Source organism: Anomaloglossus baeobatrachus, chromosome 3 (genome assembly GCF_048569485.1).
Source record: "Anomaloglossus baeobatrachus isolate aAnoBae1 chromosome 3, aAnoBae1.hap1, whole genome shotgun sequence".
In the NCBI taxonomy this organism is placed as follows: Eukaryota; Metazoa; Chordata; class Amphibia; order Anura; family Aromobatidae; genus Anomaloglossus; species Anomaloglossus baeobatrachus.
In genome coordinates this window covers 79564571-79578461 of record NC_134355.1, presented here as the reverse complement: position 1 = coordinate 79578461, position 13891 = coordinate 79564571, and the positions used below count along the sequence as shown (strand labels likewise).

Sequence of the window (13891 nt, the reverse complement as noted above, 5' to 3'; positions counted from 1 at the left end):
CATACCGAAGCAGTTCAAAACATTCAAGAGGAAATCAATATTCCCCAAGAAAAGGGATCACAAACAGTTAATCTATTTTATTGGTGTAAAAAGACAAAAATAATCTACATGTGTAAAAACAAATAAAAATGCATAGGACTATATTTGTAAAAGTAGGTTTGCCCATAATTGTCATACCCAGTAAGTGTCGCAACACAAAGGGAAAACTAGGGAAGATGTAGCAGGGCAGTCCCTGATGATAGGGAGGGAAAGTGGGGTCACCTCTTCACACTCACTTGAGTCTGATCCCTGCACTCCCTAATGTCCTTAGATAGGTCCTTCCCTCCCATGCACCATTACGTGTCTAGGCCCTTGCTGGCTATGAACTTACCCTCACTAGTGTGTAGGCCAGCGAGACACTTGTCTTGCTACTGCAATAAAACAACACGAAGAAGGCAAGACAAACTGGTGGGGAAAGACACAACAAATAGCACTCCTCGGCTTCTACTCAGCTGCAACTGAAACAAACACCTCGGCTTCTTCAGAGACAGACTCCTGTAAAGTCCTCAGTATATAAGATCTGTCACTGGCATGGAGTGAAGCCAGGAGTGGGTAAACATAGTGGAAGGGAGTGATTATAAGATGTTGAAGCTGTAATTAAGGCTATAAGTAATCTCACCCAAAATGAAAATGTAATTATTCCTTTCAGCATCAAATGAAAGTAAATATTCTCCAATACTCTGTGCACTCTGCAGAGGACCTGCGATTAATTAATCATTGAGACCTCCTGATTCCATAACCCTCAGAGGTAATAGGCAGATGTGACACACTCGTGACAACAATATAGCAAACACCTATCCTCATCTGCCAAAGTACTAGCAATAAACAGGATATTTGGAATACCATTAACACATCAATGTGAATAGAAATTTAATAACATCATGAAGTAATGATTAACCTTACGTGACTACATCAAAGTCTAATCATGAATAAAAATAAACCAGTAAACCACAGGAAAAAAAGAAAAACAGATAATGTTATAAAGCCACCACAACCTAACCACCAGTCCAAATGACCATAATGGTCTTTGAAAATAAATAACAAATTGTAAATACTAAAGAATCTGTGAAGTAGGCAATATTGAGATGAGGAAATGAGGACCCCACACATATCGCCACCAAAACTGTGGCTTCCTTACTACTTACTAGTAAATAAATGAAGGGTTGAAATGAAGAATAATGTGTCCTGTGAATTATAGTGACAGTATATTGCTTTCATTGTGGATATTTTGAAGAGTAGGTGGAATAACGAGTCCCATAAGCACTTAATGATCACATTTTCTAGGGGAAAAGTCATTGACTCTCGGAAGCACTATGACCCGATTTATCAAGACCAGCATTGCTCACATCCATCTTCATGAGAGTGCGTGCTGTAGTGAGAGGTGCCAGATACATTAATTAATGAGGTGTGTCTGAAAAGTGGCATGGGCCTCAACACAAATCATACTCTAATGAGGGAGTAGAGTAACATTTCTGACATCAGGTACTCCACAGCGTGTGATTGAGTAGATGATACCCCCATGCCACGCCATTATGTACTCTACATTGCCCCAAAATGTTGAGACTTATCAAACTTGTTGAATCCAGGCCCATATGTTTATGGACCTTAGTATAAGAACTAAAAACAGGGCTTTTCTTTCTTCTTTCCATTTTTATCTATACTATAGGGCTGATTTACTGTCATATCTCAAAATAACTAAGTGCTTTGTATTACAATTATAATGTCTTTTAGACACTTTTTTTCAAATGCTTGACAAAGGGATGTAGCCCTTTGGCTTGATATAAAGGTGTAATCCAAACCATGATCTTGTGCTTCAAAATTGTACCACAATTTGGCATAATTTGAGGATCAAAGTAGGCCAACTAATAGGTGTCGTAAGTTTAGACCAGACAGTCTAGAGAGTCCCCAAATTTAAGAAAACTCATGAGCCATTTTGCTACATCTACTGCATTTTAAGACAATTTTTCTACTTTTTCCCTGTCTAAAAGTTAAACAGCTTTAATAAATCAGCCCCAGTGTTTTTCTAAGACTCTAGAGTTTCTACTGTAAACTGTAGTTGAACAGATTAATTGATTTTCTTGACTAACATCCATAAAATTGATTTTTTTAACATTTAAATCTATTCCAAAATCAAGAGTGAAACCGTGAGGGTTTTACAATATTTCTGTTATCAACTTAACTTCCATTTACAGGTTTCACTAAAACAATCCAATTTCTTGCCTTTCCGAGGGCACGACTCATGTCATCCTCTTGTCATTTCCATCCTGATAAATGTCTGTGTTATGCATAAATTGAGCGCATAAGCTGTCAGGTGGAAACCATTGAAGTTAATCCTCCCAAGTCTCTTACACTTGTCCTCATTTATCTGCAGAATGCATGTGTTTTTTCAGACTTGTTTAATAAATGTCTTTTGATTTCAGGAATAGATTACCTTCATCCAGATCTTGCCTCAAATTATGTAAGTATAATATAGTTCATTATAACATTTAAAGGCTTTTGTAGACGAGATGTTCATTCATTATCAAAGACTTTGCCGCAGCCATGTTAGAAGTTGAACTACTGATCTTTTGTTAACTGCGTTTATAAATGGTTGTAACTTTAATAGAAATGGTAGCATAAAAATGAGATGGGGCGAGATTTACCTAGCAACGAGCTCTAGTCACAATGCACAATACAAAAGAAAGGTAGGCATTAGTAATAACAAGCCAAGGTGGGGTTAATTTATAAAGAACTGTGCACCAAAACTGTGTCAAGAAAAAGTCCAAATGTTGGTGAGTTCCTTGTATGAGCAAACATTTTTTACTTTTTCAAATTTTACACATCTCTTGCCAATATCCCTCAAAAAGTAGATCAGATGTGGCTTAAATCCAACAAAAAAGGGTGAAAAGATGGTGACAAAAAGAACCCAAGAGATTGGACAACTGCTCAGGGAATCTGGGGAGTCTTCTGGACATTCCTAGAGAATTTGCAAGTATGATAAAGTCCTTCTTCAGACATCAATTTTTCACGTGTACATTCTACCCAAATTTTTCATGCATTGAAGACCTACCCATTATAGTCATCATGGTCTATAGTCTTTTCCACATACCAGTATTCTTTTGTGCATCTAATGAATACAAACCTAATGAAAAAACCTTAGACATGTTTGTTTTAACGCAAATAAATTCTAACTTGTCAACTGAAAGCAATTGGTCAGTGAACACAAAGGACAGCCCAACGATATGTCATTTTTTTAAATTGTTTAGTGGGTGGGAGAATCTTGTCATTTTTCTTTTTTTGCATATGTGAAAAACACTCGACATGCTAATGGGGATAAGGGATACAAGGACAATAAAGGGATGGAAATCCTTTCTAGATCTGTTTTTTCTCATATACTGGACATCTTAAATGGAAAACAAAAACAAACAAGAAGCGCTCCTGTGTGAGTCTGTAAAATATACTGGGGAGGCAGCTAAGTGAAGTTTTCCCTCACCTAAAGAAGTTGTGCCGGCCTGCACAACCTAGGTCAACCGAGCTAGAGGAAAGGCAATCGCCATCAATTTGCACAAATCCCAGGCGGCCACTTCAGATGGACTGATGGTTCTACACTGCAGATCTTCATGATACAGACCTTGTAATGGCCTGATCCTGGTGGAAGGCAGGTGGTATTGGTATGGTTCCTAATAATTAGCATAGCATGGAACCAGTCGGGTAGTATGACAGCCTTGCGAAGACTCGTCCATGTGGTCTGCAGCACTCATTCCAAACCGCTATTTCTTACTTTTCTCCCTGACATCTGAATGAGGCCTGAAAGAAAAGTGCTCATTAAGAAATTATGTGCCTCTCACTCCAGATTCAGTTCTTATCAATCACCATTTTCAAAAAATTCCCTCCAAGTGTTGTAATCATAAATAGAGGCTATGACTATGTTCACAAACCATGACCCTTCACATGTTTCTCCGAATGTTTCTTTATTATGGCCACGTTATTTTCTAAAGGTCTTCCATATTACGACATCTACTAAAGCATGCTGAAATGTAGTTTCTTTTAGGTAGAGTATAACTATGTAGAATACTATGGATATCTTATTACAGCTCCTCACATAATCCATAATATGTATGGGTTTCACAATCCCTTGAATCCTAACTCGTGTTCATTAGTTTTTATGCAGTTTTTGGATAATTAGGACTTACCGGTAAAACAAATTAATTCACTTACACTTTTAAGAACATTATAAAACTTTTATAGAAAAAAACATTAGAAGTATTAACAGATGCTCTCGATGTATTTATTTTTTCATTCTTCAAACCCTACCTGTCTGCCGCACTCTGCAGTTCTCAAACATATAGTATTCGTACTCCAAGCACTTTGAACCCCTTTTTTTCTTTTCTTCAGATTCCATCTTGAATTAAAACTTTCACTCTGCTTCTTTCTCCTTTATGATCTGCTATTAATCTCATGTATCATGAGCACTGCATCACATGGCTTACTAGATTGGGAACCATCATTGCCTGCTGTGGTAACAGTGCGATTATCATCTCCTATATACTCTCCTAAATAAGCTAATAGTGAAAATCAGAAGGCTGAATCATTATCGCCTACATTATGAAAGGAGCTGTATAATTAACTTAATAAACGCAATATTTGTTCCTTTCACCTCTACTATACAGAAAGTGTGTCATCATAGTATCATAGTATCATAGTTTTTAAGGTTGAAGGGAGACTCTCAGTCCATCTAGTTCAACCCGTAGCCTAACATGTTGATCCAGAGGAAGGCAAAAAAAACCCAATGTGGCAAACAAGTTCCAATGGGGAAAAGATTTCCTTCCTGACTCCACATCCGGCAATCAGACTAGTTCCCTGGATCAATACCCTGTCATAAAATCTAATATACATAACTGGTAATATTAAATTTTTCAAGAAAGGCATCCAGGCTCAGCTTAAATGTTAGTAGTGAATCACTCATTACAACATCATGCGGCAGAGAGTTCCATAGTCTCACTGCTCGTACAGTAAAGAATCCTCGTCTGTGATTATGATTAAACCTTCTTCCCTCAAGACGTAGTGGATGCCCCCGTGTTCCAGTCGCAGGCCTAGGTGTAAAAAGATCTTTGGAAAGGTCTCTGTACTGTCCCCTCATATATTTATACATTGTGATTAGATCCCCCCCTAAGCCTTCGTTTTTCCAAACTAAATAACCCCAAGTTTAATAACCTGTCTTGGTATTGCAGCCCACCCATTCCTCTAATAATCTTGGTGGCTCTTCTCTGCACCCTCTCCAGTTCAGCTATGTCCTTCTTATATATCGGTGACCAGAATTGTACACAGTATTCTAAGTGCGGTCGCACTAGTGACTTGTACAGAGGTAGAACTATATTTTTTTCATGAACACTTATACCTCTTTTAATACATCCCATTATTTTATTAGCCCTGGCAGCAGTTGCCTGACACTGTCCACTAAAGTTAACCATCCACCCATACACCCAAGTCTTTTTCTGTGTCTGTTTTACCCAGTGTTCTACAATTAAGTACATAATCATAAATGTTATTTCCTCTACCCAAGTGCATGACCTTACATTTATCTACATTAAACTTCAATTGCCACTTCTCAGCCCAATCCTCCAATTTACATACATCTCCCTGTAATATAAAATTATCCTCCTCTGTATTGATTACCCTGCAGAGTTTAGTATCATCTGCAAATATTGAAATTCTACTCCGCATGCCCCCAACAAGGTCATTTATAAATATGTTGAAAAGAAGCGGGCCCAATACTGACCCCTGTGGTACCCCACTATGAACTGAGACCCAGTCCGAGTACGTACCATTAATAACCACCCTTTGTTTCCTATCACTGAGCCAGTTTTTAACCCAGTTACACATATTTTCCCCTATCCCCATTATTCTCATTTTATGTACCAACCTTTTGTGTGGCACCGTATCAAAAGCTTTTGAAAAGTCCATATACACAACATCCACTGCATTTCCCTGGTCCAGGCTTGAACTTACCTCTTCATAGAAGCTGATCAAATTAGTTTGACAGGATCGATCCGTCATAAACCCATGTTGATACTCTGTCATAAGGTTATTTTTCTTGAGATACTCCAGTATAGCATCTCTCAAGAAACCCTCAAGGATTTTACCAACCGTAGAGGTTAAACTTACCGGCCTATAATTTCCCGGCTCAGTTTTTGTCCCCTTTTTGAATATTGGCACCACATTTGCTATGCGCCAGTCCTGCGGTACCGACCCTGTTATTAAGGAATCTGAGAAGAGTAAAAATAATGGTCTATCTATCACAGAACTCAATTCCTTTAGTACTCTGGGGTGTATGCCATCCGGGCCCGGAGATTTGTCAACCTTAGTGATTTCGAGGCGGCGGCGTACTTCCTGCTGGGTTAAGCAGGTAATATTCAAGGGTGAATTTATGGTATCACTGGTCATGTCATCTGCCATGGCATTTTCTTGTATAAAAACCGTAGAAAAAAAGTCATTCAGCAGGTTGGCTTTACCCTCATCCCCTTCCACCATTTCACCAAGACTATTTTTAAGGGGGCCAACACTATCGCTTTTCAGTTTTTTACTGTTTATGTAGTTAAAGAATATTTTAGGATTATTTTTACTTTCTCTCGCAATGAGTCTCTCTGTCTCAAACTTAGCTAACTTAATTTGCTTTTTACATATTTTATTTAATTTTCTATAATTATATAATGCCTCATCACTACCTACCCTCTTTAATTCTTTTAAGGCTTTCTGTTTTTCTTTTATTGCTTCCCTTACAGCTCTATTTAGCCATAGGGGTTTCCTCCTATTTCTAGCATGTTTGTTCCCATAGGGTATATTTTCTGCACAAGCCCTATTCAGGATGCTCATAAAAGTCTCCCATTTGCTTTGTGTACTTTTATTACTTAGTACATCATCCCAGTTTATTGCACTAAGATCATCTCTCAACCGTTTAAAATTTGCTTTCCTGACGTTTAGTGTCCTTGTAGCCCCTCTACTATACATCTTACTAAAGAATACATGAAAACTTATTATTTTGTGATCACTATTCCCCAAGTAACCCCCAACTTGTATATTTGATATGCGGTCTGGCCTATTGGTTAGTACAAGGTCTAGTAGTGCTCCCCCTCTTATGGGGTCCTGTACCATTTGTGAAAGGTAATTATCTTTCATTGTTATCAAAAATCTATTTCCTTTGCTGGAACTGCAAGTTTCTGTTCCCCAATTTATATCAGGATAGTTAAAGTCCCCCATAATAATTACCTCTCCGAGACTCGTTGCTTTATCAATTTGCTTTATAAGGAGATTCTCTACCTCTTCCATAATAAGTGTGTGGTACATCCCATGCAATTTTATCATGGAGAAAATTATGGCAACTACAGTGGTGAACAATAGGTTATGTCATTCTCAGGGGGCCACTATGAGGTTGTATGACCCAAGAGATGTAAATCATGAATTTTCAGATAGAAAGGAACTTTTACATAACGTAATAATGTCTGAATTATGTACTGACGGACCAATGACAGAACAGAGTATAGAAAAAAAATTGCGTACATCTCTGATGAACCAAGTACTGGCTATCAATGTACAAAATATGGTAATATGGTACAAGGTGCAAAAATATACAAAGTATGGCTTAGCTGTAGGACATTATGTGACAACAAGCTTAATGTTGAAAGCTAATGGTGCATTTACTAAATAATAACAAAATAAAAATTTAAATGTAGATTTTTAGTAGCAAAACAGTAAAAATGCAGTGACATGACAAGAGTCTGCATAACTAATCATACACTAAATAGTTGCAAGCCAATATTATTCATGAGATAGCCAAGATGATTGTCTATAGACATAAACATTAAATACTCACTGACGTCCACAAGATCCAATGACAGCATGCACAATAATTTTTGTTTGATGTAGGTTTTTACAAATAATTAAAAAAAAATATATATACCGTGAAGACCAAAAGTTTGGACACACCTTCTCATTCAAAGAGTTTTCTTTATTTTCATGACTCTGAAAATTGTAGATTCACATTGAAGGCATCAAAACTATGAATTAACACATGCAGAATGAAATAATTAACAAACAATTGTGAAATAACTGAAAATATGTTTTATATTCTAGGTTCTTCAAAGTAGCCACCTTTTGTTTTGATTACTGCTTTGCACAGTCTTGGAATTCTCTTGATCAGCTTCAAGAGGTAGTCACCGGAAATGGTTTTCACTTCACAGGTGTGCCCTGTCAGGTTTAATAGTAGGATTTCTTGCCTTAAAATGGGGGTTGGGACCATCAGTTGTGTTGTGCAGAAGTCTGGTGGATAAACAGCTGATAGTTCTACTGAATAGACTGTTAGAATTTGTATTATGGCAAGAAAAAAGCAGCTAAGTAAAGAAAAATGAGTGGCCATCATTACTTTAAGAAATGAAGGTCATATAGTCCAAACAATTGGGAAAACTTTGAAAGTGTCCCCAAGTGCAGTGGAAAAAAACATCAAACGCTACAAAGAAACTGGATCACATGAGGACCGCCCCAGGAAAGGAAGACCAAGAGTCACCTCTGCTGCGGAGGATAAGTTTATCCGAGTCACCAGCCTCAGAAATCACAGGTTAACAGCAGCTCAGATTAAAGACCAGGTCAATGCCACACAGAGTTCAAGCAGCAGATACATCTCTAGAACAACTGTTAAGAGGAAACTTTGTTCAGCAGGCCTTCATGGTAAAATAGCTGCTAGAAAACCACTGCTAAGGCAACAGGCAACAAGCAGAAGAGACTTGTTTGGGCTACAGAGCACAAGGAATAGACATTAGACCAGTGGAAATCTGTGCTTTGGTCTGATGAGTGCAAATTTGAGATCTTTAGATCCAACCACCGTGTCTTTGTGCGATGCAGAAAAGGTGAATGGATGGACTCTACATGTCTGTTTCCCATCGTGAAGCATGGAGATGGAGAAGGAGGTGTGATGGTGTGGGGGTGTTTTGCTGGTGACACTGTTGGGATTTATTTAAAACTAAAGGCATACTAAACCAGCATGGCTACCACAGCATTTGCAGTGGCATGCTATGCCATCCGGTTTGCGTTTAGTTGGACTATCATTTATTTTTCAACAGGACAATGACCCCATACACACCTCCAGGCTGTGTAAGGGCTATTTGAGTAAGAAGGAGAGTGATGGGGTTCTACACCAGACCTGAACACAATCGAGATGGTTTGGGGTGATTTGGACTGCAGAGTGAAGGCAAAAGAGCCAACAAGTGCTAAGCATCTCTGGGAACTCCTTCAAGACTGTTGGAAGACCATTTCCGGTGACTACCTCTTGAAGCTCATCAAGAGAACGCCAAGAGTGTGCAAAGCAGTAATCAAAGCAAAAGGTGGCTACTTTGAAGAACCTAGAATACAAGAAATATTTTCAGTTGTTTCATCCTTTTTTGTTAAGTATTTCATTCCACTTGTGTTAATTCATAGTTTTGATGCCTTCAATGTGAAGCTACAATTTTCAGAGTCATGAAAATAAAGAAAACTCTTTGAATGAGAAGGTGTGTCCAAACTTTTGGTCTGCACTATATATATATATATATATATATATATATATATATATATATATTGTACTAAGTTCCTTAAATTTCAATAATTGTTCTTTTATTCTATAAATTACTGACTGAATTTCCAAGCAATACATTTTGGTATTTATTTTCTGAAAATGAGAAATGGGCAAAATAATAAAAACAATGCATGGCTTTCAGACCTCAAATAATGCAAAGAAAACAAGTTCATAATAATTTAGAAACAACAATACTAATAATGTTTTAACTCAGGAACAGTTCAGAAATCAATATTTTGTGGAATAACTATGATTTTTAGTCACAGCTTTCATGCGTTTTGGCTGCATTCCACCAGTCTTTCACGCTTCTTTTGGGTGACCTTATTCCACTCCTGGTGCAAAAAATGTAAGCAGTTCTTTGTTTGATGGCTTGTGACCATTCATTGTCCTCTTGATTACATTCCAGAAGTTTTCAATGGGGTGCTGGTTTGGAGATTGGGCTGCCCATGACAGGGTTTTGATGTGGTGGTCCCTTATCCACACATTGATTGACCTAGCTGTGTGACATGGCACATTGTCCTGCTGGCAAAAACAGTCCTCAGAGTTGGGGAACATTGCCTGAGCAGAAAGAAGCAACTGTTTCTCCAGGATTACCTTGTATGTGGATTGATTCATACGTCCTTCACAAAGTTTAATCTGCCCAATATCAGCCTTGTTGAAGCATCCCCAGATCTTCACCGATCCTCCACCAAATTTCACAGTGGAAGCAAGACACTATGGCTTTTACGCTTCTCCAGATCTCTGTCTAAAGTCTGCTTTACACGAGACGATAGATTGTGCGATAGCACAATCGATCGTACCCGCCCCCGTCGTTTTTGCGTCACGGGCAATTAGTTGCCCATGGCGCACAAACTCGTTTACCCCCCATCACACATACTTACCTTCCGGACGACCTCGCTGTGGGCGACGAACGTCCACTTTCTGGAGTGGTCGGGACGTTCGGCGTCACAGCGACGTCACACGGCACGCAGCCAATAGAAGCGGAGGGGCGGAGATGAGCGGGATGTAAACATCCCGCCCACCTCCTTCCTTCTATTAAGCCGTCGGGTGCCACGGGAGGCAGGTAAAGCTGCTGTTCATCGTTCCCGTGGTGTCACACGGAGCAACGTTTGATGCCACGTCAACGATGAACAACCTCCGCCATATTAATTAAACAATTTTATGAAACCTAGCGACGAGTAAACAACTCACGATTTGTGAGCGTTACTGCGTCACTAGGAGGTGTCACACGAGACGACGTCGTGCGGTATGCCGGATGTGCATCACGAAAACCGTGACCCCGACGACATATCGCACAATCTATCGCCTCGTGTAAAGCCCGCTTAACAATTAGACGACCTGGTGTTGGGCAAAGCTGAAAATTTGACTCATCAGAGAAGATTACCTTACTCCAGTCCTCGATGGTCCAATCCTTATGGTCTTTGCCAAAATTCAAGCTGGCTCTCCTTTGCTTCTCATTGATGAAAGGCTTTTTTCTAGCTTTACATGACTTGAGCCCTGCCTCTAGGAGCTTGTTATGAACTGTTCTTGCTATGCACGTCACCCCAGCTGCCATTTGCCATTCCTTTTGTAGGTCATTTCATGTAATGCTATGGATGATGACGGTCAACTTGGTCAGTGGAGAGTTGCTTTCACCCTCTGCCGATCTGTACTCTGGTTGGAATTCAACTGACACTCGAATGGAATGGTTGTCGGACATATAGAGAAGCTGATTTTCAAAAACATGTACAGTGTTCTCTTAATTTTTGCCAGAGCTGTATATATAACAGTTGAAACCAGACACTACACTGTATAAAAAGACACATAGGAAAGTTTTTCTCACTATCTGACCTGAAATCAGAATAAATCTTTCCTGTTTAAGGTCAATTAGGAGCCAAAATTATTTATATTTGCCAAATGTCAGAATAATGAGAGAGAATGTTTTAAGGCATTTTTATTTCTTTCAGCAAAGTCAAAAGTTTACATACACTGAGAGTACAATGCCATTAAACAATATGGGACAGCACATATGATGATGTCATGTCTTTGGAAGCTTCTGATAGGTTTATTGCCAACATCCGAGTTAATTAGAGACACACCTGTAGATAACAAAGTCAATGTTTTGGAGGGGCCATCACAAAGCCTTGATCTCAATCCTATTGAAAATTTATTGGCTAAGCTGAAAAGGCCAGTGTGAGCAAAGCGACCTACAAACATGGCTCAGTCACACTAGTTCTGCTAGGAAGACTGGGCCTAAATTCCTGCCAACTATTGTGAGAAGCTTCTGGAAGGATATCCAAAATGTTTGATCCAAGTCATACAGTTTAATGCCAATGGTACCAAATACTAATGAAATGTGTGTAAACTTTTGACTTTGCAGAAAGTAATAAAAATGCCTTAAATCATTCTCTCTCATTATTCTGACATTTGGCAAATAGAAATAATTTTGGTTCCTAATTGACCTAAAACAGGAAAGGTTTATTCTGATTTCATGTCAGATAGCGAGATAAACATGCAGACGTGTCTTTATAGATAGTGCATACATATACACAGCTCTGGCGAAAATTAAGCGACCACTGCACAGTTTTGGAAAAGTCAGTTACTCTACTTGTCTGACAGCCATTCCATTCCAGTGTCAGTTAGATTACAACCAGAGCTCACCTAATTCTACTTAATGTTCTTCTGATTAGGTGATCACCTGAACCAAATCTGCTGTAGTCTTCACAACCCTCTTGCAATAGGATAAGCTGGATGGCAAAACAAGTGCTAGTAATATCCCATAAGTAATGCGAATGAAAGGATAACTTTTAACCATGTCAAAGTAGTTGAAAAGATAAGTCTTGAGTGAGGAAAAGAAGGGCTCAATTCTGGCTTTACTAGGAGATGGATATAGTGAGCGTCATGTTGGCTCCATCCTTAAAATTTCTAAAATGGCAGTTCATTACAATAAGGTCAAGCAGCAGACATTGGGGACAACAAAGCTACTGACCGGCAGAGTGCGAAAGTGACTCTCCACTGACCGGGATGACCGTCATCTTATTCGAATGTCACTCAGCAACCACAGGATGATATCAAGTGAACTACAAAAGGAATGGCAAATGGCAGCTGGGGTGAAGTGCACGGTAAGAACAATTCGTAACAGGCTCCTAGAGGCAGGGCTCAAGTCATGTAAAGCTAGAAAAAAGCCAGGCTGAAGTTTGCCAAAGACCATAAGGATTGGACCATAGAGTGCTTGAGTAAGGTAATCTTCTTTTATGAGTCTAATTTTCAGCATTACCCAACACCAGATTGTCTAATGGTTATAGGGAGACCTGGAGAGGTGTACAAGCCACAGTGTCTTGCACCCACTGTCAAATTTGGTGGAGGATCGGTGATGATCTGGGGATGCTTTAGCAAGGCTGGAATTGGGCAAATTAAATGTTGCGAAGGACGTATGACTTCAAGGTTATCCTGGAAAAACAGTTGCTTCCTTCTGCTCAGGCAGTGTTCCCCAACAATGAGAACTTTTTTTTCCAGCAGGAGAATGCACCATGCCACACAGCTAGGTCAATCAATGTGTGGATGAAGGACCACCACATCAAAACCCTGTCATGGCCAACCCAATCTCCAGACCTGAACCCCATTGAAAACCTCTGGAATGTAATCAAGAGGAAGATGGATAGTCACAAGACATCAAACAAAGAAAAACTGTTTAAATTTTTGCATTATTAGTATTTGAGGTCTGAAAGCAATGCATTTGTTTGTTATTTTGACCATTTCTCATTTTGAGAAAATAAATTCAAAATGTATTGCTTGGAAATTCGGAGACATGTTGTCAGTAGTTTATAGAATAAAAGAACAATTTACCATTTATTCAAAAATTTACCTATAAAGCGAAAAATGAGAAAAACTGAAAATTCTGCAGTGGTCTCTTAATTTTTGGCAGAGCTGTATATACCGTATTTTTTGGACTATTAGGCCTCTTTCACACGTCAGTGATTCTGGTACGTTTGTGCTTTTTTTTAAACGTACCAGAATCACTGACATACGCAGACCCATTATAATGAATGGGTCTGCTCACACGTCAGTGATTTTTCACTGCACGTGTCTCCGTGCGGCGTACTCACGTGTGCGTGATTGCCGCACGGAGACATGTCCATTTTTTTCTGGCATCACTGATGTCCCATGGACCACGCAGTGGTGTGGTCCGTGAAACACGTGCCAGAAAAAAACGTGCTTTTAAAATAAAAAACATTTTAACTCACCCGGCGTCCAGCGATGTCCTCTGTAGCCCATTCTCCCTGCTGCTTC

General features: G+C 39.1%; 1 protein-coding gene across 1 annotated transcript in view; it reads left to right on the top strand.

The window, feature by feature from the left end:
* Positions 1-13891, top strand: part of PCSK2 (proprotein convertase subtilisin/kexin type 2) — a 362431-nt gene that overhangs the window by 254981 nt on the left and 93559 nt on the right. Inside the window, exon 5 of the mRNA XM_075339275.1 lies at positions 2460-2497. Coding sequence (XP_075195390.1) covers positions 2460-2497 — 38 coding nt within the window. The remainder of the gene's footprint in view (positions 1-2459; positions 2498-13891) is intronic.